Source organism: Sapajus apella, unplaced genomic scaffold (genome assembly GCF_009761245.1).
Source record: "Sapajus apella isolate SASKATOON/1434 unplaced genomic scaffold, GSC_monkey_1.0 scaffold9, whole genome shotgun sequence".
Taxonomy (NCBI): domain Eukaryota; kingdom Metazoa; phylum Chordata; class Mammalia; order Primates; family Cebidae; genus Sapajus; species Sapajus apella.
Genome location: NW_022436949.1, coordinates 44,141,392 through 44,165,216, shown reverse-complemented (window position 1 = coordinate 44,165,216; position 23,825 = coordinate 44,141,392). Strand labels below are relative to the sequence as shown.

Below are 23,825 nucleotides of genomic sequence, written 5' to 3'. Positions count from 1 at the left end.
GGCGGTCCTAAGGAGCTGGGTGACCCTTGGGCTGCTGGCATGGCTGCCTGGAGGATGGCTCCCACTTTTCTTTTTTGATACAGGGTCTGACTCTGTCACCCAGGCTTATAGTATTGCTCACTGCAACGTCTGCCTCCCAGGCTCAAGTGATTCTCCTGCTTCAGCCTCCCAAGTAGCTGGGACTACAGGTGGGCACCACCACACCTGGCTCATTTTTGTATTTTTAGTAGAGATGGGGTTTTGCCATGTTGGCCAGGCTGGTCCCAAACTCCTGGCCTCAAGTGATCTGCCTGCCTCAGCCTCTCAAAGTGATGGGATTACAGGCATGAGCCACCGTGCCCCAGCCCCCATGTTTGTTCTTGATGGGGCTGTGCTGCTGCCGTCCTGGGAAGCCAGGCGAGCGTTGTGTGGGTTGCATTCAGATGGGGCTGGCAGGGTTTTCTCAGTGGACTTCCCGTGGCACCCACTGGCTCGTGGAAGCAGGTGTTCGCTCCTCTGTGCTGGCTGCTGCTTGCTTACTGTCTGTCCCTGAGCCTGAAAACCAGTCCTCGGGCCTCTGAGTGAAATCAAGGCAAGTGCGTTACCAACGTACTCCTCAATAGAGACCGGCCACTGCCGGGCCCTGCCAGTCACCGAGTGTGCTTAGCTGATTGAGAGGTGCTTGGAGGTCTGGAGGAGCCTCCGTCAGAGATCAGGTTCAGTAGCACAGTAGGGTGACCATAGTTAATCATTTATTGTGTTTCAAATAGCCAGCAGAGAAGATTTGGAATGATCCCAGCACAAAGGAATGATCCATGTTTGAGGTGAGAGGTGGTATCCCAGCTACCCAGATTTGATTGCTACACACTGTATACTTGTACCAGAATATCACATGTACTCCCAAAATGCGTGTTAACTATTACATGCCCTTAAAAATGAGAAGGCTCTGGATCTGTGTGGCCAGGAGAGAGCATGCTTTGAAAACAGCGGGAACTGTAACGAAATCTGAGATGCCTGGGAAGCAGACAGATGTGGAATCACACAAACTTGAGAGTCACCTGTTGGTGTGGAGAAGCGCTGCTGGGCATGGGTCATATTAGTTGCCTCTGTTCTTGCCTCTCCCCTCCTTCCTCCTTGTGCCTGCCCACTCCTGTCCTCCTGCTGTGGCCATGGTTCTGGATGCTTGCCCATCTTTGTACCCCTGTGCACCTGCCTCCCCCTCCTAGGGGCAAGAGCCAGGATCAGTTGCATTTCTGCTGGTTTATAAGATGACACAATGCAGACTAAAGCAAAGAGCCCAAGTTGTAGAGGGAAGGAAATTATTTGTATTTCTTGTAGCATCAGCTTTTCTAGACTGACCCCTTCAGTATAGTATTTAGTAGAAAGAATTTAGAACAAGACTTGCCTGCAGCTTTTTGTCTTCCCTGAGAATAAGGAAATAGAATATGCCATAGGCATCATTCCCATGGGCTCAGGGGCTTCCAGTAGGGATTTCTGGTACTCGCTAAGGTTGCAGGAACATGGCAAGTGTGTCCTCTGGAGAGTTAAAGCACCTTGCAGCCACCACAATGATGCTTCAGCCTCTGCATTTCCTGCTGAAGAGTGAGTGCGAGAGATGTATTGAGTTCTAACTGAAGTTCTTGGAATGGTGATGGATTATAGTACACAGCGAGAGCAGCAGGGAAGCTGTACCAGAGTAAGGCGTGTTCGCTACCCCGGTCCCCAAGTCATCTTCTGCCAGCCCATATAGGACTATATCCTGCCTCACTGTCAGCTTTGGTCCTGTGTGGGGATTGGTATCATCTGCTGTCAAAGTCTCAGCTGTCAAGTTCCTCTTAAGACTACCTGGCTCTTCTCATTTACATGACATGTTCGAGGACTTCGTTCCTTCACATAACTGCTTGGTTGAGCAGAAGGAGGTGGGGCAGCTGGACTCGAGGTGCGCTGGTTGGGGCCACACAGTTTTCACAGATGTCTCCCATCGGACATTTGGCAGAAAATGCAGGCACTAGAGAAACACAGTAAATGACACCAGGAAGAAACCACTAGACAGATCCAGAACTTGGGACCGGTTTCAAGTTGATGGCACTGGGGAGAGGACTGTTGTAGGCTGAACCAGTCTGTTGTACCCCGTGGACTGTGTTTGGATCCTGATTCAGATAAACCGGCCGTGGAATGACTGTTTTTGAACAGCGGAGAACATTTAATTATATAGGACATGGAGGAATCGGTGTTAATTTTAGGCATTGATAGGTAGTAAAAAGTCCTTACGTTGGCACACTGAAGTAGTCGGCGGGGGGATGATGACAGAGTTATTTTAAAATCCACTATGGGAACACAGAGACGTGGACAAAGCCTGTGTGGGAAAATGTTAATAATCATGAAATTCTTGCACTCGGTTTATGAGGATGCTTTATATTACTATTTCTCAGTTCACTGTATGTTTGAGCATTTTTGTAATAAACTTTTTTTTTTTAAAGTTATGGGCCCCATGTAAGGCACCTGGCTCGGCCACCTCCTCTTCCACTCGCATTCTACAAATTCGGGAAACAAGGCTCAGTGGTTAGCCCTTTCATCCGATGTCACAGGACTTTGTCTGTAGAACTGGCATTTCAGCCCAGGTCTCTTGAGACCAAGGTACCTGCTCTTGACCTCAAAGCTGTGCCCTAAGTTCCAAGCACTGCTGGAGGGGGTGACCCACAAGCGTACTCCCTCTCTGGACTCCTCTCTGCTCACCTCTCCTACCGGTCCTGCTGGCTTCAGGGACTCCACAGGGAACGCCGAACGCATCCAGCAGGAGGTGTGTTAGGAGTGGCTTGATAAGTGGTCTTCGTGTAGAGGCAGAAAGCATTTGGCGTGTTATACTTTCTCCTGTCACTGTCTCTTGAATTTATAGGGAGGACTTATGTTTTTAAATAGCAGTTAAAAATACCTTTCTCCAAACCTCGGAAGTCTTGAGACATGTTACCATTTTTCCCATAAATACTGTTAATTGGAGTTGATTTCTGCTTGGTGTTGGTAAAGATGCTTTTCTTGTTGCAGGCAGACATCTGGTCCCTAGGCATAACAGCTATTGAACTTGCAAGAGGGGAACCACCTCATTCCGAGCTGCACCCCATGAAAGTTTTATTCCTCATTCCAAAGAACAACCCACCGACGTTGGAAGGAAACTACAGTAAACCCCTCAAGGAGTTTGTGGAGGCCTGTTTGAATAAGGAGCCGAGCTTTGTAAGTTTCCTGGGGATCCGAACGTCCCTCCTTATGTGAGTCTTGACTTGGTTTAGATACGTCCTGTTGGGATTTCTTTAATCACTCTTTTCAGCTGTCTTCATGGAATTACTCATTTTTCTTTTTCTATAAATAAGTATGATTGACCTCTTTGGTTTGCAAATGCATTTTATAAGTATCAGCAATTTCCTTTAGATTTCTGCCATCTCATACTTTATTGAATCTGAAGAATATTCTCCTTAATATCAAATGTGGAATCATCAAAGTTTAATATTGATAGAGGATCAGGTCATAAACTGTTACACTGTTTTTAGGAATGGGAAAGTGTAGCCCGGAAATAAATGGCTAAATATGTCTTTAAAGTAAATGTTTTCAATTTCCAGGTGGCATGTGTTAGGAAACAGAAGATTAGAAAATACAAATACAACCAAGCCCCCATCTTTGCTATCCCCGCCTCTTCCTGCCTACTTCTCTTTTTAGGTTTAATAGACTCTGGCAGAGCCTTACAGCAGTAACGACTGTGTGGCTTTGCCTTGTTTTCTCTTTGAATTAGGACATTTCTTTGACAGTTGTTGGTGTGTGCTGGTGTTGGATGCAGCACCATATGTCCTTGTTTTGTTTTGAGTTTTCCAGCAGAGTTAGCTGAAGGCCAAGCTGAGCCCCCCATTTCCTATCTCTTAATTAAAAATGGGTGGTTACTTTTTCAAGAGCATCATGGTTTTCTAATATGCTGGTTTTGGTAAAGGAATTAAGTGGGGAATGCAACATGAATGCAACATTTTCTTTTTTTTGAGACGGAGTCTCACTCTGTCACCAGTCTGGAGTGCAGTGGCATGATCTTGGCTCACTGCAGCCTCCGCCTCCTGGGTTCAGGGGATTCTCCTGTCTCAGCCTCCCGAGTAGCCGGAACTACAGGTGCGCTGCGCTACATCACACTCAGCTAATTTTTGTATTTTTAGTAGAGTTGTGGTTTCACCATGTTGGCCAGGCCGGTCTCGATCTCCTGAACTCGTGATCCACTGCCTCGGCCTCCCAAATTGCTGGGATTACAGGTGTGAGCCACTGTGCCCGGCCAGAATACAACATTTTTTAAGCACCTCTAAGGAGATGCAGCCGGAGACCACCACGCCAGTGATGGATCACCCCATCAGCGTCAGGTAGTGGTGAGGCTTGTCCTACGTGCCACGATGCTCTGCATTTTATTACATGATGACGTTTGTTGCAGCCACCATGCACTGGTGGAGATATGGCCGCTTGCAGGCATGCCTTCCCGTGCACAGCATGTGTCTAGTATGGGCTTATTCCCCAGCACACACCCGCTCCACCCTACAGCTACTGAGGAGCCAGCTGAGAGGCGAGAATGTGAGCACCTCGGGGGTAGCTGGGGTTTACCCTCATGTAGACAGGGAGGGACAGTACCTGAGGTGATTAGGTTTCTCACGAGCTTAAATCTGAAAACGTGCTTGACTCTTATAATCAAACTTTCGTAGTTTGGAGTGAGTGGGAACTTGGTTTGACTCGATGTTTGGGTGTTCCTTCTGTCTGTTCCAATTTGGGCCATGCAGGTTTCCTTGGGAAGCACATTCCCTGTCACTGTCACCATCTTCAAGGCAGGTAGCTGGCCAGGTGCTGCTTGCGGTGGCCATGCTGAGCTCAGGGCATGGGTAAAGTCCTCAGCCCAATAACAAGGGAAGGGAGGGACCTGGGAAACAGCCTTTCTAAACTGGGACAGTGGGTGATGAAGAGCACCCAGCTATTCTCTCAACAGACAGGAAAAAGGGCTTCTGCTGTCTCTCTTACGGTTTCTTTAATTCCAAATTGACATTTCTATTATGTGCCTGGATGTGGTGAAACATTAATACAGAAAGTTAACAAAGCGGCCAGGCACGATGGCTCACTCCTGTAATCCCAGCACTTTGAGAGTCTGGGGCAGGTGGATCACCGGAGGTCAGGAGTTTGAGACTAGCCTGGCCAACATGGTGAAACCCCATCTCTACTAAAAATAGAAAAAATTTGCTAGGTGTAGTGGCACATTCCTGTGGTCCCAGCTACTCAGGAGGTTCAAGCAGGAGAATCGCTTGAACCTGTGAGGCAGAAGTTGCCGTGAGCTGAGATCTCACTACTGCACTCCAGCCTAGGCAGCAGAGCAAGACTCTGTCTCAAAAAAAAAAAAAAAAAAAGTTAAAGCGACCCAGAACACACATTTTGTCAGCATTTGTCATAAAGTATTTTATAAATTAGGAGATAAGCTCTCATGAATAATCCCCGTGAAGCCCTGTGCAGAGTTTTCTGTGGAAGTGCATTTATCTGGGGGAAGTTCTTGTTCTTTCATTGGATGGCTACCTATAGAATATTAAGGACCTCCTCGGAAACTCAGCGCCATGCCCACCACAGCACCCGGAGTCCAGGCGTAGATCCTGAGACCCTCATCTTGGGGTGAGTCACAGTGAGAAGAGCTGTGGAGTGGAGTCCAGTCATCCGGCGTCGGTGTGCAGGCTGATGTTTTGAGGCTGAAGTCTGTCCTTTCGGGGGGGATGGAGAGCTTCATCTCATACTTGGGTTGTTGTGTGTGTGTTTTTCCAGAGACCCACTGCTAGGGAGTTACTGAAGCACAAGTTTATCCTGCGCAATGCAAAGAAAACTTCCTACTTGACCGAGCTCATCGACAGGTACAAGAGATGGAAGGCCGAGCAGAGCCAGGACGACTCAAGCTCTGAGGATTCTGACGCGTAAGTGGCCCCTGGGCGGCCCGAGCATGCTGTGGAATGCAGCCGCTGGTCCTTGACACTTGTTTGGTGTGCATTTTGTTTCTTGCTGAGTTTTTTTCAGATAATCCAGGTTGGTGGCTATTGTTGTGTTAGACACAGCGTGGGTCTGTTTGGGCATCATTTAGCCTCTTGATGATGTCGGTGGAGTTTCTGCGAGTGAACTCGGTTTGAGCTGTGCGTAGGGATCTGGACCTGGCTCTTTCGCTCTGTTCTGTTTGTTTTCCGTTGCACTTCCTGTTCCTAAAATCCTGGTGAGGTGAAACTGTCACATGAATACCTGAAAGGCTAGAAATGCATGTTTTTGTGACTCCCTGTTGAGTCTAGTAGAAGCTCTGTACCAGGAAGTGACTTACTGAGAACTGTTTTCAAGCTTGGCATCTAGGAGTTCCTTTGGCTTCAGAGGCAAAGTGGGGCTGCAGCCATTTGTGTGGGGAAGGCTGGTGAGGCGGTCGGGCCAGGGATGTGTCAGGAAGTGGGAGCCTGGGAACCCATCCGTTCTGCACGCCTTGGCAGGAATAAGGTTGGTTCACAGTGCAGTTCCATGCTCCAGGTCAGTTGAATGAAGGTTTCTGGGGATGAGACCCTGAGTGGTTTTTCAGGGTTTCTAGGTGATGCCAGTTTAAAGCCAAGGTTGAGACCACTGACCTTGGAAGTTCTTGAGGTGCTGCCATTGGGAGCTTGCAGGGGTAGCCACAGAGATGACGAGACGAAGAGACTGGAGAGAGGCTTGGAGAGCTAGGACAAGGCGGTGGATTCGGGTCAAGGAGGGAAGCTGGTGTCCAGGCCTGGGCAGTGTGGCCGCAGGCATTGTGATGTGAGGTGCAGGAAGCCGGGTGTGGGTGGACTGTGTGTGTCAGTCTGAGTTGTCCAGGAGGAGACGTCCAACGTGAAGTGGCATGGAGGTGTGGAGTTCAGGTGAGGCAGCTGGGCAGGTGAGGCGGGCTTAGGGGTCACCTTCTGTGGAAGTCAGTGGAGCCAAGAGAGCAAAGGGTGTCAGTCGGGGTGTGTGGGGGAGTGAGGCTGGCCCATAGGGAAGCTGGTATGAGGGTGAGGCTCCACCTGTGAGTGAGAGGGGACAGGTGTGGCAAGGGGCAGGAGGACGCGCAGGCTCAGTGGGGCCACAGGCATCAGTGGGGCAAAGGGATCATTGCCCCTGAGGCCCACTCGGGATAGGGAGTGACCAGCACATCATCATCTTATGAGGGGCCAGGGAGTATCCAGAGGGACATGAGTGGGCTTTGGAGTGCGTGGAGGGTAACAAATGGAGGCAGCGAGTGTGGATCCCAGAACCCAGGCTGAGAGACGGCTGTGGTGAGGCAGGACGCAGGGACGCCTGCCTGAGCGGTGAGAGGAGGAGCCCAGCGGAGAGAAGCTGATGTCCCTGAGAGGGGTTCCCAAGGAGGTGTCCTCTGGGAGGAAGAGGAAGAGGTGGAGGAGAAGGAGGGTGGGCATGCACACGGTGGCACCCAGGGGGGTGTGGGAACCACCTTCCGATGGTCCCTTCTCTGTGAGGGAGGCAGGAGCATCTTTGGAAAATCCCAGAAGGACTGGGCAAGGATGTGATGGGTGGGGACTTGGGGTTGGTGGGTGTGGATTCGGCGGTCCCCGAGTCCTCAGAGCAGGTGTGCGAGCACTGACGGGATTTCCCTGCATTTCTGTGTTAAGGGAAACAGATGGCCAAGCTGCAGGGGGCAGTGATTCAGGGGACTGGATCTTCACAATCCGAGAAAAAGATCCCAAGAATCTTGAGAACGGAGCTCTTCAGCCGTCAGACTTAGACGGAAACAAGGTATGTCTGCGCCTTCCAGAATGCTCACACCTGACCTCAGTTCACAGGGTTTTTGCAGGCACTTGTGTGTGAAGCTTGCTGTGGGTGCAGGTGGGGTCCTTTGTGGCAGCTGTTTTTTGTTGCTAGGGGGTGGACAGGTCAGGAGCTTCAGTTCTGTCTGATGATCCAGCTCACACCGGGGAGTCTGGCCTCTGCTCTGTTCTGTGCCGCTCCAACCTGTTCCCTGCAGCTCTGCCGTCATGGGGTCTCGGGGTGAGGTCTCCTGTGAACTGATTTCATAGCTGTCTTTGAGGGACTGTTTTGCATGTTGGGGTTACTTACTTACATGTCATAATTTTGTGATTGAGTTTTAGGGACGTTACAAGTAACTGCATTGCTTTTGATATTTATGTAAAACAATTTTGATTAATTGGTTTTATGCCCATTAAAGTTACAAAAGGCCATCTATTTAGGGTCTTGTAAAGCATAGTGGTGTAGTTTCTCTCAGGCAGGGTGGGCCAGTGCTGTCCCCTGTTGATCCTACAAGTCCTGCTTTGATAAGTGAACAGGTGTTCAGTGTCCACGTGGAGGCTGCAAAAGTAGAAACTCGACCTCAGTCCTAGACAGCACTTGGAATGGTTGATCTTGACCTGATTTCTATTTCCAGGTTTGCATTAGTAAAGTACTTTCTCTCTGTCTCTCCCTGTTTTTTTTTTTTTTTTTTGAGACAGGGTCTCTGTCACCCAGACTGGAGTGCAGTGGTGTCATCATAGCTCACTGCAGCCTCAAACTCCTGGGCTCAAGCGATCCTTCCACCTCAGCCTCCTGAGTAACTGGGATTGCAGGCATGTGACACCATGTCCAGTTTATTTAAAACTTTTTTTTTTTTTTTTTTTTTTTTTTTTTGGTAGCAACAGGGTCTGTGTTGCCCAGGCTGGACTCCAACTCTTGGGCTCAAATGATCCTCCTGCCTCGGCTTCCCACAGTGTTGGAATGACAGGCGTGAGCCACCATGCCCAACCAGTAAAGCTCTTCTGCACAGTTAGTGAGACAAGGCAGTGCACCGCCCTGTGCCCATGGAGTTCCACATGGAACCCAGATGCGGGTTTCCCCCGAGTGCGGGTTTTGCATGTCACTGCAAGTGAAACTTTGAAGTCTAGCGAGAGAAGACGCCTCCGATGGCCTTGTTCTGATGTCGTGGTGCGTGGAGGACGTTTACTCAGCGTGAAGTTAGAGGCAGCCCCCAAGCTTCCATAGTCCAGATGTGAGGTTTATTGCATTATTGCTGATGTGAATGTTAACTGTTTCTCATGACCTTTTTTTCTCTCCCCCAAGAAGAAAGACATCCCAAAGAGGCCTTTCTCTCAGTGTTTATCTACAATTATTTCTCCTCTGTTTGCTGAGGTAAGGTACCTGGCTGGCCTTTTCAGAGTGGGAGGCGGGGAGGGAAAAGCTGGGCACACGTCAGTGGTGATGTTGCCAGTTAAGAGTTGGGAACATTAAGACAAGCTGGCAGAGGCTTGGAAGCCCGCATCGTGCCTCCCCAAAGGCTGCCAGCGCCAGGCACCACCTTCTGCCCCCCTCTGTCCTGGGTGGTGCCTCTGTTGAGTCTCCCTGGGAGGTGCCCACTCTGCTGCAGCCTGGAATTTGTAGACTGGATGACAGTCATCAACCTGAAACCCTGTGTCACCCATTGTGCTGCTTTTTAGCAAATCTCATTGGGTACAGCCTGCTGTTTTTGCCTCAGACCAATTTCTGGCCACGTGAAAAGTACATTCTTACTTCTTAGTAGACGGATGCCCGGAGTCCTCCTGTCTTCCCTGAGCCACGTGCTTCACCCAAGTCCCTCTTCTGCTCAGCAGTATGGCGCCCTCCCTGTGCCTGCCCTCCCTGCTCCCTGCCCTCCCCCCACCTTCCTTCCCCCCAGCCTCTCCCTCCCAGAGGAAGGTGCTCCCATGGCTGGCCCAGTGCACACTGTGTTTTGAGAAATTTTCAAAAGTAGTCTGTAAGAATGAAGATTGTTCTGCATCTGGTTAGCAGCGGATTTGAAAATAAGTTGGAAGTCACCCCACCTTTCTTATTGTGCCCCTTCATGGCTGAGGCTGCGTTTGAGGTACTCACCATGGGCCGCATGGGGATCTGGCCCTCTTGGGGTGCTTTCCACTGTGGCTGTGTTTTGGGGTCCTTGTCCTTGAAGGGGATGCCCTTGGGAGGAAGTGTCACAGGAGCTCGTTCCCCTCCCCTGCGCCTGCATCCCGCAGCGGGGGAGCCCTGGCTGTGGGCTGTGCCTGGCCAGCCACGGTCCTGCCAGTGCCTCTTCCCAGCCCTCCAATGAGCCTTCACCCATTGCTCTGCCCAGCAGGTGCCCTGGGGGGTTTGTTTGAGGGCATCTGACCTGGCAGGTTGAGAGCAGGTGAGAGCAGGGCTGTGGGCAGAGCCCGAGTCCTCACCTGCAGCTTCCGTGGGAAACAGCTGAGCCTACTAGTGTTGGGGAAGCCACAGGGCACACGGAGGTCCTACTGGATAGTGTCCTGCTCCAGCCGTGGCACATGGTTCCAGGCACCTGTTTTTTTTCCTGCCTAGGATGTCCATGGTAGAGCGCCGTCCTGCTTTTCATTCCGTCCCTTGGGAATTGGCCCTGTGGGTTTTCCAGGCTGTGTTCCAGAAGAATCGTTTGAACCTGGGAGGCAGAGGGTGTAGTGAGCTGAGATCTCACCACTGCACTCCAGCTTCCCCATCCCTCCACCCAAATAAAAGGAATCTGAAGTGACCTGGAGCCGGAGTCAAAGCTTTTCCCAAACACCCTGGTGCTGCCATGTTGCTCCTTGAAAAGTGCGCTCTGCTGTTCTGTAGCTGGTGTGCCTCATGCTGTTCTTCCTGTTCATGTGTTTTCAGTTGAAGGAGAAGAGCCAGGCATGCGGAGGGAACCTGGGGTCCATTGAAGAGCTTCGAGGGGCCATCTACCTGGCGGAGGAGGCGTGCCCCGGCATCTCCGACACCATGGTGGCGCAGCTTGTGCAGCGACTCCAGAGGTAACTGCCTGGGGCCCCTCCGGGCTGGGGAGGCAGCAGCCTCTACTCGGGCCAGGACTGTTGCTGAGTTTGGCACTTCATTCTTGGCCTGTCTGTCCCTGTTACCTTGCAGGCCTCAGGGTGGAAGTAAGAGGTGAATTATAGGTGACTTGGTTCTGAGTTCTAGAAATCAATGTGAAGGAAGGATCCGAATCTGGAAACTGCTGGAAAAGCCACAGGGCTTTGTGTATTTGTAGCTCTTGCCACGCAAATACAGGGTGGCGGTAAAGTATCTGTCTCCTCTTAATTATGCAGCTTAATTATTGGCCAGAGAATGATCGTTCTTAGCCAAATGTTTGCATCTATCTGGTTTTTGGCTTTAAAGTTGAGTGTGAGAAATGCCAGCAGCTTGGGCATGGTCAACTCAGCGTGTTCCCATTCCCAGCACCCTCCCCCACCCCGTGCCATGCTGCTGCTTTCAGTTGTTAAGGCAAGTTGATCTGTACCAGTGCTGGCCAGTAGAAGTACAGGGGGGGCCCCACATAGAATTTTATGTTTTCTGCTGGATGTGGTGGCTCAAGCCTGTAATTCCAGTGTTTCGGGATGCCTAGGCAGGAGGATTGCTTGAGGCCAAGAGTTTGAGACCAGCCTGGGCAAAAATAGGAAGACCCTGTGTCTACCCAAAAACAAACAAACAAAGCCAGTCATGGTGGCTTGCACCTGTGGTCCTAGCTACTTGGGAGGCTGAGGCTGGAGAATTGCTTGAGCTGAGGAGTTTGAGGCTATGGCTGTGATCACCTCTGCACTTCAGGCTGGGCAACAAAGTGGGACCCTGTCTCGAAAAGCCAAACAAAAAAAGATTTTCACATTTTCTAGTAGCCTTGTTTTTAAAAAGAAAAATGAAGTGAAATTAGTTTCAGCAACACATTTTTTAACCTGCCAGATCCAAAGTATTATTTCAACATTAATACCAGCAATCATCAGTAAGATATTTTAAATTTTTTGGGGGACTATCTTTGGAATGATGTGTATTTTACACTTAGCAGCACGTCTCCATTCAGACTCAGCACATGGCACGTGCTCACTGAGCATCGTGGCTGGGGTTGACTCTGTTTACCCTTGTGCGGGTCTGTAGCTACTGATGTCTATGCTGTGTTAAAACTTGACTTCGCAGTGATTCACGAGGGAGGCCGAGTCGGTGCGCTCTTCCCTTTGTCTGTGATGTGTGCCCTTTTTTCCGCCTCTGTCCTCAGACAACCTGCCTCTCGGCGTGCTTATCATCTCCCTTGCAGGCTGGGCTGTGGCTTCCACTTCTTTCTTCTCTGGTCCTGAAGCTCCCTCTGAGCATTCACCCCCAATGGCTGCCAAAACCATGGTGGCCATGGCTTAGACTTCCTGCCAGTTTTGCTCCGAACACGTCATTTCAGTGGATGACCATAGGAAAAATGAGAGCTGCCTCTCATCTGAAGCATTTTCAGAGCCTTTCTGTCTCAGTTGCAATTAATGTTTGCATTCTTTTGTGTGACATCAACTCGTCCCATGATTTAGTCATTAATATTTCTTGAAAATTGAGTCTTAGGATCCATGGCTATTTGGTGTGCTTTTGGAGGACCTTATGTAACAATTTGTTCTCTGGTAGAGTGCCAAGTATTTCCAGGGCCTTAAAAGAGGAGCTCTGAATTGGAACATTTGAGATAAGTCTCGTTAAATATCCTCAGCCATTTCTCCTGGACATGTGACTTGGAGTCCATTGTAAAATGGTTGAGGGAATCTTGGTCATGAGGGGACCCCATCCTTATCCTTTTTTGTATCTTAAAGCAAGACAATATTGTAGAACGTTTGGAAGACACAGAAATTACCCACAATCCTACCACTTTAGCCCAAATCTCAGCATCATCTTTGCCTTCTATGGTTATACCAGGTTATAAACTTACTGAGTTCTTTTATCTACCTGCAAATTATAGTGCAGATAAGACTTTTTAGACTTTCTATAGTATTTAGAATACAGAATTTGCGCATGTAAACTAATATAGTGCACATATACAGGTTGAATATCCCAAATCCCCAATCTGAAACTTTAAGCGCCAGCGTGAGGCTCAAAGGAACTGCTCTCTGGGGCATGTCAGATTTCAGGTTTTGGGATGTACACTGGTAAGTATAATGCAGAGATTCCCAGATCCAAAGCCAGAAGGGTTTCAGATAAGGGATATGTCCAACCTGTAATTTTCTATGCACTTTTTAACTTGTACATATTTTTAATATTGTGTGTGTATATATATATGTAGATATAGATAATTACAATTTTTAACCTCTATTATTTCAGTTTTTATAGTTTACTTAACCGATTTTGTACTGTTGGGCATCGAAGTTTTTTCCAAATCGAGTATAATTACGAAAATCCAGAGAGACATCTTTGTGCAGATGTGTTTTTCCCGCTTGGGCCATATTTCAGAAGCAGTTCTAGGAAATAGATTCTTGGACTATCACTATTTTTGTGGTCAAAAAGGGTTTCCTGTACTCACATTAGGAATGTATATGCATCCTTGGAATCTTACTATGTCATTGTGTATGTATCAGTTTTCAGGTTTTGAAAATTGATCATAAGTTAAAGGGTTATTTCCTGTTTTATTCACATCTCTTTAGGGAGTCTGAACCCATTCTTGCTTTTTGTGATGTACTCTGGAGTTTTTGTGTGAGGATCATGATTTTTTCAATCTTTATGTGCATTCTTTTAAAATTAGACTTATTAACCCATTGATATTTGCTCCACTTATTTTTGTATGACTTGCAATTTCCTATGAAACATGAGATTTTGGTTACTATGTGAATTTTTGCATAGGGATGAGAAATGACATGTATTGACTTCTCTCTCTGTTTTTCCCTAGATACTCTCTAAGTGGTGGAGGAACTTCATCCCACTGAAATTCCTTTGGCATTTGGGGTTTTGTTTTTTCCCTTTTTCTTCTTCATCCTCCTTCTTTTCAAAAGTCAACGAGAGCCTTCGCTGACTCCACTGAAGAGGTGTGCCGCCGGGGGCCACCCTGATGCCGGGCGCCCACCCAGGGACACACACAGCCCTCGCTGTGCCGCAGCCAGATGAAGTCTCTCAGATGGGTGGGGAGGGTTAGCTCCTTCCAGCGATCATTTTATTACTTTTGTTTTTAATTTTAACCATAGTGCACATATTCAAGGGAAGTGTCTTTAAAAACAAAAACAAACCCTGAAATGTATATTTGGGATAGGCAACTAAAGACATGAAACCTCAGGTATCCTGCTTTACGTGGAGAACTCCCTCTGGGAGCTGGAGAATCGCTCTGGTGGATGGGTGTACAGATTTGTATATAGTGTCATTTTTATGGAAACCCTTTCGGCGTGCATAAGGAATCACTGTGTACAAACTGGCCAAGTGCTTCTGTAGATAATGTCAGTGGAGTAAATATTCGCCAGGCCATAACTTGAGTCTATTGCCTTGCCTTTATTACATGTAAATTTTGAATTCTGTGACCAGTGATTTGGGTTTTATTTTGTATTTGCAGGGTTTGTCATTAATAATCATTAATGCCCCTCTCTTACAGAACACTCCTGTTTGTACCTCAACAAATGCAAATTTTCCTCTTGTTTGCCCTGCACCTCTTTTGGTACATTTAAAGGTTGATTTCCTTTTTCATTGACGGTACTATTTCTTAGTGTTTTAAATTGGAACATATCTTGCCTCATGAAGCTTTAAATTATTATTTTCAGTTTCTCCCCATGAAGCGCTCTCGTCTGACATTTGTTTGGAATTGTGCCAGTGCTGGTCTGCACCAGATGGACCATCCTATCTAATACGATTTTTTGTTGCACCTTGTAGTGGATTCTGCATATCATCTTTCCCACCTAAAAATGTCTGAATGCTTACACGAATAAATTTTATAACATGCTTATTTTGCATACTCCTTGAAATGTGACTCTCCAGAGGACAGGGCACCTGCTGTGTACGTGTGGCTGTGCATGTGTACTCATGGCTGTGAGTGTGTAACAGGACACTTTGGAAGACTCCAGGGAAAAGTCCCCAGGTGTGGAGCTGCCGAGTGCCGAGTTCAGCACCCTGGACAGCTTGTGCACCTGTTCACTGAGACGATGTGGTTGGAGGTTGCTGATTTGTGTGATCGCTATAGTGCTTGCCAGGGACCTTAAGGGTTGTTTTGCTTCTCTGAAAGGGGCCCGTGCTTGCTATTCAGGCAGCTAGCCACGTCTTTCTTGGTTTGCTGTGGGGCCTTGCTTGGTGAGGGGGAAAAATCTCCGGGTTTCTGGAATGGGGAAGAATTCTTGCAGCAGCAGTTGACTGGTACATGAAGCATTCTTTGATGTTTGTGGAAGCAGATTATTGTTATCTCCTGTGGGTGTGCCAGTTCTTGGGGAGTAAGATATAGGCGTTTTGGAGGCAAGGAAGTTCATGTGTGAGCTCGGGGATGCAGCTCAGCTATCTGCTGGTCTAGTGGCCCGGAAGTCATGGGGAGGGGACAGAGCCCTGAGCTACAGATGCTTGAGTGGGTTATTGTATCGATTTGCTAGTACAGTCTGGTTTTCAAACTCTAAAATTGAGGTATTTTATTAGAAGTGGATTTGGGTTGAACCCTTAATTTCTATAAGGGATATATTTTGGTTAGGGGAAATAGAACTGAGTTGCTCATTCTTACTGTACTTATTACTCTGCACAAGAATGTTACCTTGAATAATAAAATTGGAGATGATTTCATTTTGTTTCCAGGGAGTATTTGTGTGGGAACTGTTGCCCTACGTGAGGCATGCGGCAGAAGCCAAAGGTTAGTTTCGTCCTTTGTAAGATAATCACACAAATGAGTCTGTGTTCCCCCAGGGTGTGCCGTTACCTGATTTTGAAGGGAGCCAAGGTGGACAGCAATTTAGAGTTCTTCAGATTTACAAATGGACAATGACATCACCATTTTTAACACTGAAGCCAATCTCATGCCAGTAAGGTGGCTATGCTGCTCGAGGGACTGGGTTCTAATGAAGAATACTGGTATGAACAGGGGTCTCTGCAGTCATCAGACTGATCATACTCAGCTCCTTTCTCTGTGGACAACAAGTGATTGAGAGTTGACTGGCAGTGTTTCCTGTCACTTCTGCCTCCTGGGGGAGATGGGGTTTGGTGGAGTTAGAAAGCAGCTTGCCTGTGTGCACTCTCCTGGGCTGTTACTTTCCGTAGACACACACAGTCGGCTGGAATGTTTTTAAGGGCAACTTAGCCAAGGAAGCTGGCCTTCGTGTAGCCGCTTCCAGCCCTGCATTCAGAGAGAACCCAGGTACCAGCTTTGTCACCGGAACCTGCCTCATCATCACCTGCCACTGGTCTGTAGCCAGGTCTGCGGGCCCAGCCTTGAGACAGGTGTACTGTCACCAGTCTCAGTGCCAGCCCTCAGCTGCTCCCGGCTCAGCTGCCCGGAGCCTGCAGCCTGGGTGGGGAGATGCTCAGCCTCTGTATCTGGGGGGCAAGGGCTGGGTGGCTGGTAGCTCCTGCCTTTTTGAGCTGTGTCTTGGCTGGCTGCTGCCGGTGAGGTCGACACCAGTGTGGTGTGGGATGCCCTGGCTGCCTCCCACTGGGCTTGGATTTTCTTGGACGTGCATCTGCCTTCCTTACTCAACAGTTTTATTCCCGAGTTGCTTTTGTGAAGTGGCTGGTGTGGTTTTGGATGTAGCATTCTGTACCTTTCCTTTGGCAAAACGTGGTCAGTTTGTAAACATTTTTGATATTTCTTTCCTTAAAAAACACAGCTTCTGCATTTCTGCTATAAAACGTCAGCAAAGGCAGAGTGAGCCTAACAGGGCACGTTCTTTAGCACAGGGACGGTGTCATGCAGGGGCCAGTAAAGCTCAAGAAAACGAGGATTTGCTGTCAGGGTGTGTCTCGTGTGTAGTGTGTCTGAAACTCCATCTGTCCCTGGCAGCTTGAGAGTGGACTGCTGCCCACACTGTAGTATTTTCCTGCGGGCACACAGGAGGCAAAGGTGCTGGTCACAAATAGAACCACCAGTGTGCAGCAGAGAGTTTGGAATCATTCAGAAATACGTGAGGAGACTGGCTCATCCCAAATCTCCAGGAATGAGTGACCGGGGACTTCTGGAGGGAGCCTGCTGCAGCTGTGTCACGTGCCCCGGAGCCATGCGCTCTGCCGCTGCCTGCAGGTGGGAGGAGCACGGGCTCCAGGGCCCCTCCCTGCCTCACCTCAACACTTGGGCTTTAGAAACCCAGCCGCTTCCCTCCCACGCACGCACACAGAAAATGAAGATGACAAAAAGTTAGCTGTTTTGCCTTAAAACGTCAATATGCTGGATTGTGGCGTGAGGTATTTTATTCCCTTTGTTAGTACTGGAAACCGTCTGGTACATCTTGTAAGGCAAATGATTAACACACGTCGGGCTCCTCGTCTGTTTGCAAGTCGCCGTTTCCAGGTACACCAGTCAGAGCTCCACAGAGAGGGCGTGTGTCTGGTCCTCGGGTGAGCAGGCTCTCCCGGCTGCAGCGCGGGGCACTGGAGAGAACGGGATTGAATCGGCCGTCCCCTCCGCTGTTTGAGGAGGAGGAGGGCTTAGGAACACCGAGGGACTGGCAACTACCCATCACCATCGAGAACAGGCAGACATTTTCCGAGCTGGGGCCTGAGCCGCCATTGGAAACCGTGTTCCCTGTGCAGTCCAACTGACTACCCCATGCCTGGGAGGAACAAGTACAAAAAGGTAAATATGTTTCTGAAGACAGGCACGATACTACTAGAGAATGCGGTTTCAAACCACAGCTGCAGGAGGATACAGAAGTAATGACAGGTGCCGGGGACTAGTACCATGACTTCACCGTGCTCTGCAGGAGCACGCTCACTACACGCTCATCACGCAACATACCGCAGATCAGTGACATACAGCTTTTCATGCTTGTGACACAGACAGCAAAACACCACGGCTTACTATCTTCTCATTGTGTACAGCCCTCACGGTACGGTGACAGTCCAGGTATTGCACTGGATCTCGGCTTTTCTTCACAGAAAACAACGCGCTACAGTTTGGAAAGAGTTACCACTTAACGATTTGGTCAACTTGCATCAAGAAGCAGGTTGGGCACAGGTGTTTTCAGTTGAGCGTGAAACGCGCGGTGGAACGCAGTGTGCTGCAGATTGCTTATTCGTCACAGGAGTGAGTCCTACTAACTTCCTATTACAAAAGTAGAAAGACTGGAAACGAAATCTGAAAGTGATCTCATTTGCTTAAGGCTGCGCCGAGTGTATTGCAAACACTGGGAAATCCACTTCGTAAAACGCAGCAGCCCAGGGGTGAGAATCATAAGTTTCCTTTTTTAGGAAAAAAAAGACAATTTGCACTGTCTTGTGTTGAACGGATGTGTGTGTACTTTTTTTCCAGGGGCAGGGTGGAGGGGAAGATGGTGTTTGGCACTCGTAATGACAATGTTTTAATACTGGCACGAGCCAAAGAACAGCGCCCCCAGCGGGTGCCTGGAGGTGGGAGTGCTGTTCTGTTCAGACGCAGAGAAGACAGGGTTAAAAAACACGGCCGTGGAGACAGGAGAGGTGCTGGGAAGCCATGTTTTTGATTTTCAGACAGGTGTTAATTTTACCAGGCTTCATGAATGCAGAAGAAAGGAAACTTCTTCCAGGAAAGCAGCCACTGCAGAAACAGTAATGTGTCCCGCCATCAATACACAAGAGACTCTTTGTGACTCAACACGGGGGCTCGTGAGGAGGAGCTGGTGGCACTGCGGATCACTTCCATCCACCTGCAACGCAGGAAAGCCAGTGACACCCTCGGGACGCTGTAGTCCACCTTTTGCTTGGGTGGGCATCACTTACAGAAACACAGGGTCATGTCATGCCACCTGGTTTGTAATCTGCCACTTCAGTAGAAGAGCAAGGCAACGCCCAGCACCCAGGCCTGAGACCCATGGGCCTGGGCACACACACTCAAGAAGGGAGCTGGAAGTACCTGAGACCCAGGTGCCTTGCTGAGGTGACACGGCCCACTCCACTGGAGCTCTGAGGAGTGAGGTGGCCTCTGGTTGTTGGGGAGAATGCTACCTCCTATTTTCATGGACAGTGCAGAGAACGGTGGTACATGCCCCATCCTGCGTAGTGAAAGCTCCCCGCTCCTGGATTTTTTTTTTTTTTTTTTTTTTGAGAGGGTCTTGCTCTGTCACCCATACTGGAGTTGAGTGGGGCAGTTCTAGCTCACTGCAGCCTACCTCTGGGGCTCAATCAATCAGTCCTCCAGTCCAAGCCTCCCAGGAGCTGCCAAGTCTCCCTTTTATTTGTGTATTTGCTGTATACCAGTGGTTCTCAACTGGGAGCAAAGCTTGTCCCATGTGGTAAAGTCTGGAGACATTTTTAGATGTCACAGGGAGGGGTTGCTGCTGGCATCCAGTGGGTCGAGGGGCCAGGGATGCCGCTAAACACCCTGCAGGACGGACTCCCCGAATTACCTGGCCTCCTTGTCCCAGGCCTTTCAGGATCTGGACTGCAAGGCTGGACTCTTTGGCACAATAATAACAAAATCCCAACATGGATAAATCCAGCTGTTGAGCTCAGTCCTTCAAGCTGAGTTTTTCTGTCCAGGATCAGATTTGAGAATGACTCTCCTCTAGGTTCCTTTTTCAGGCAATAGTGCTTAGGAAGTGTTAACTTTGGATGTCACAGGAGTTTTAAACTCTGGTTTTAAAGCACTGTGCTAATTTACTGGAAGTGTGCACTGTTCCTGATTGGCCTCACTGCTTTAGAAATCCTTGTAGAGTTCAGCATCATTTCTCTCCAACAGCAGCAGAAAAGCTGCTCCCTGAATGGGGAACTGCCCTGTCTGGACTGCTGCCCGAGGACCCCTCCCTCCACCCCAGGGGGCGGCTCAGCAGTGCCAGCTGCCTGGGTAGTCTGCTTGGACATGCAACTTGCAGAGGCCCAGAATCTTTACTCAAAATATGAATTGCAGGTACAGCCTAAGCCTGACTCTGTTTCACTTTCATTTCTTGGCTAAATGAGGTCTGCAGCCCCTGGGTCCCATTACATCATGTAGGTGGTTTCACTGATAAGACAGACAACCCCGAGGAGAACGAAGAGTCCTTCCTTATAAGGTCCCCTGAACCAGCATTTCTGCCATGACCCTGGCAGGAGCTGCGTGACTACAGGCCTAATACAGCACAGACTGAGAAGCCTGAGGTGCGGTTTGGTTTTTGTTATTAAAGGCTTCCTCTGGGTGGGTAAAGCTGGGCCAACAGAAGCTGGTTTAGCGGCACCAACTGGGGTTCAGCTTCACAGTCACGGACATGCACCACATTAGAGACCTGCAAGTGAGCTGGCTAGGGCCTCAGCCAAGGCCATGCGGGGTCAGGGCCCAGGGAAGCCGGAGCTTCCTGGGGGCATCTCACTTGGGAGAAATCCTGGTGTTTGGAAGAGGTGTCCTCTGCTGCAGGGCACTGTGTGTGGGAAAGGGGGTGCGTACCTTTCAAATGTGTACTCGCTTTCCGCCCTGAAGTAGTAGACGTGGGACTTGAAGTGCAGCTTGAACACGTGGTCTTTGTGGATGTTCTCAGATTCCGAGGGAATGGTCAGCGAGTATCCGAGAAGAGGCAGGCTGGCGAGGGGATGATTGTCCTGGAAAGGGGGAACGAAGCGGCTTTTCAGGGGCAGCTTCTGCTAGCGGGCCTGGCTGCTACCCCTTATTGGGCAGGGACTCTGGGAGCCCAGCCAGCTCCACCCTTGGGCGTGGGCCTGGAAGGGACTGTGGCAGCTAGCGTTGGCCTGTTTGTGATGGCCCAGGTGTCAAGTCCCCACCCAGACTGAGCTGTGGATGAAGCCAACCCCATCCCTTGTCCAGCCAGAAGACAGGTGGTCCTTCAGTGGATGATCATGTCAGCATCTCCGAGAGCTGAGGGCCTCCGGTGGACAGGGCCTCCCCGTGCCACCCGGCTGGAGCTCAAGAGGCCAGAGTCCTTCCCGAGGAGGGCAGTCTGCTGGAGAGAGGGGCGGCCCCTTCACCTCATGCTGCCGTCCCCAAGGTCCCAGGGCCACCCTGTGTGAGGCACTCACCTGGTGCGACTTGTAGAAGAACAGGCAGAAGTTTGTGAACACCACCCACAGCTTCTGCCACCCGTTGCTGTTTTTGAATTTCCTCAGCAGGTTCCCAGACAACTGATTCTGAAAGGCAAGGTGGCCTATGAGGCGCAGAGCCCAGCCGCAGCCTGCTCTCTTCAGTCCACGGTGGCTCCCCTGTGGGCTGGGGCATGATCATGACTGAAGGATGTGGCCCTGGTGTTGGGGGAGACTTGGCAGGCCGAGGGAGCATGATCTCATCGCTTCACTCTCTCATTTGCTATGGGGCATCTTGGGGGCCCTCTGTCCCCCAGAAAGACACGCTGAGGTCCTCACCACCTTAGAATGCAGGGTTATTTGGACATAGGGTGGTTGTAGGGTAACTAGTGAAGATCACATGGGGCTAGGATGGGGCCTAGAGCCAACCAGAGGGGTCCTTTGAAAAGGAGAAGAGCAACAGGGACACCTGGGGGGGAGTGTGCCCTATGACACCAAGGCAGCAATGGGGGTGCAGGACCCCATGCGCTGCGAGCAGGTGGAAGCTGAAAGAGGGAGAGGTCCCTCCCAACAAGCCCAGACAGTGCGGCCTGGTCCCCAGAGCTGCAGAAGCCCTCATTTTGAGGCACCTGATTTTGTGGCTTTCCCCTGGAAATGCCAGGCACCCTGCACAGAAAGCCAGGCCCCGGGTGCTGGTGAGTGGCTCCCACATGCCCTCTAGTGGCCTGGGGGGGGGGGCAGCTGCAGCCCTGCCCGCCTCCAGGCCCCGAGCTGGCCCAGCCTCTGGGGTCACCCCCTGGAATAGTACATTGGTTAGGGCCAGGCCCTGCAGCAGTGTTGGGACACACAGCAGCCCAGCTGGGGGCAGGGACAGGCACCCGTGTAGGTGCCCCTTCCAAAGGACCCTGAGCAGGTCTGCCATGCTCCTGACACACTGGTGGCTCATTTGATCCGTTTGCCTAAGTGACATCACCGGCAGAGATTCAAAGCAGTGGGATGGGTGGGTGGAGAGGGTGGACCACCTTGTAAAGGCCCTTCATGCTGCTGAATTGTTCATGTAAAAATTGTTAGGTTGGCCAATTGTGTGGAATTGCTATTTTACCAGGATAGAAAATGCAGACCTGAGTCGGCCTCATCCCATGGCTCTGGGTACCCATCACGAAGCCTCGGTGCTGGGAGCTGGGATGAGACAGTCTGATGTCCCTGCCCTCCAGCTGCTCAGGGTCCAGTGGGGGAGATGGACGCCAACAGTGGGTCCATGACGGGCGGCAGGAACTAGGGGCCCTCTCTGTGGACTTGGTGGAATGAGAGGGACCCCGCAGACAGGGAAAGGAGTTCCAAGATGGGCAGGCAGCTCCAGCCATCCATCCTCCTCCCCCAGTGGCAGAAAGGAACAAGAAAACGACAGGCTCCAGGTTCCCAGAAGGTGCTGGTGGCGGCTAGGGCTGGGCACCTGGGTCATGCACCACAGTGGGAGGAAGGCGGCGTGCTCCCCTTTCCTTTCCTAGGTATTTTTCTGCTCAATCACTTAAACTTCAAATACAGTCCAAACATGCTTCTGTTATCTGCAGTGAACTTTCACACTGAAGCCAGCCCACAGTGGGGGTCATGCATGTCACATCACAGGCCGGGCCCATTTCGTTTCCCAAGGAGCTTCCTTAGAGCGCTCCAGCTTCTGCCTGGCCATTCCAGGAGTCTCTGGAAATCTCATCGGTAGGCACATGCAGCGGCCCCTCCTCATGCCCCACCCCACCGCCCGGGCCTCCCGCTCCCCTGCGTCAGATCCATTTGGCTCCAGCGCGTTACAGGCTGTGCACTGCGACATACATGCTCTGCGCTACTCGGGAGGCCGAGGCCATGCTGGTGGCTCTCAGACCTGCCTCCATTCACTGCCTTCACAGGAGGACCAACCTCCTTGCCCAGAGCCAGCCCCCTGTCTCTTTGTGGCTGTTCACTGGCGCCTCCACTCCTCTCTCTCATCCCCATCCCCTCGGCCCCTGCTGTGGGTAGAACCACCCCCCAACAAGATAAGCCCAAGTCTAAACCCTCCATGCCTCTGACGGTGAGCTCACATGGACACAGGGGTGCCTATGATGATGTCCTCACATGGACACAAGCAGTCTGCAGATGCTATTGAGTTAAGGTAAGATCACCAGGATGAGCCCTGAACCCAACATGAGCAGTGTCCTTAGAAGAGGACATTTGAGCGCAGATGCAGGGAGGGAGGACAGCAGGTGATGGAGGCAGACTGAGCTCTTCGAGGAGCTGGGGATTGTAACCCAGGACTGCTGCGGCCACCAGAGGCTGTCAGAGAGGCGGAGACATTTTCCCTCAAGGTCTCCGGAGGGGCTGGGCTGCCCTGTGTCCCAACGCACCTGCCGCAGCTTGATTTTGGACTTCAGTCTTCCCGAACTGAGAGACGTTTCTGTGACCTCGCCCAGTGTGAGGGTGGTGCTCTGTGACGCCACAGGGAACAGGCAAAATCCCCATACCCGCTGCTCCCTGGTCCCATGTCCCACTGTCCCTTCCCTCCTCTCAGTCCTGTCTACGCTGTCCCTTCCTTCCCCAGCCCCACTGTCCCTTGGCTCCTCCTGGTCCTGTCTGTGTTGTCACTTCCCTCCCCGGCCCCAAGGTCCCTTCCCTCCTCCTGGTCCTGTCTGCGCTGTCACTTCCCTCCTCCTGGTCCTGTCTGCGTTCTGTCTGCTGTCCCCCATCTTGCCACTCTAGCCTTAAAAGACAACTCACATTGCTTTGCCTCCGGCCCCTCCATCCCAACATCTGACCCCACCTGTAGTGGAGCCCCCAGACCCGCTGGCCTGCCCACAACTTTCAGCAGAGGCTGCTGAATCCACACGGTCCCCTGGCATGCCCCTTCCTCATGTCTGCCTGCACGAGGCAGGTGGGTGCGAGAACTGGAAGAGAGGCTGGGCATGGGACCGTGGAGAGGAGGCTGTCAAGTCAGGAGATGGAGCTGCTCCGTCCTCTGTCAT

The 23,825-nt window shown here is 50.6% G+C and overlaps 2 protein-coding genes across 12 annotated transcripts in view; one reads left to right on the top strand and one right to left on the bottom strand.

Moving 5' to 3' along the window:
- Positions 1 to 15,488, top strand: part of STK24 (serine/threonine kinase 24) — a 138,322-nt gene extending 122,834 nt beyond the window's left edge. For 5 of the 6 annotated variants that reach the window (XM_032277527.1, XM_032277524.1, XM_032277530.1 and 2 more), the window contains exons 6-11: positions 3,022 to 3,207; positions 5,791 to 5,936; positions 7,641 to 7,764; positions 9,079 to 9,147; positions 10,639 to 10,775; positions 13,640 to 15,488. In XM_032277527.1, the coding sequence (XP_032133418.1) occupies positions 3,022 to 3,207; positions 5,791 to 5,936; positions 7,641 to 7,764; positions 9,079 to 9,147; positions 10,639 to 10,775; positions 13,640 to 13,676 (699 nt within the window). In that variant the 3' untranslated portion in view covers positions 13,677 to 15,488. The remainder of the gene's footprint in view (positions 1 to 3,021; positions 3,208 to 5,790; positions 5,937 to 7,640; positions 7,765 to 9,078; positions 9,148 to 10,638; positions 10,776 to 13,639) is intronic. The other variant, XM_032277525.1, reaches the window with a different exon arrangement.
- A 1,570-nt stretch (positions 15,489 to 17,058) lies between these two features.
- Positions 17,059 to 23,825, bottom strand: part of FARP1 (FERM, ARH/RhoGEF and pleckstrin domain protein 1) — a 319,198-nt gene continuing 312,431 nt past the window's right edge. For 5 of the 6 annotated variants that reach the window (XM_032277520.1, XM_032277519.1, XM_032277521.1 and 2 more), the window contains exons 25-27: positions 20,836 to 20,943; positions 20,249 to 20,400; positions 17,059 to 18,539 (exon numbers count right to left, since the gene is read on the bottom strand). In XM_032277520.1, coding sequence (XP_032133411.1) covers positions 18,458 to 18,539; positions 20,249 to 20,400; positions 20,836 to 20,943 — 342 coding nt within the window. In that variant the 3' untranslated portion in view covers positions 17,059 to 18,457. The remainder of the gene's footprint in view (positions 18,540 to 20,248; positions 20,401 to 20,835; positions 20,944 to 23,825) is intronic. The other variant, XR_004268890.1, reaches the window with a different exon arrangement.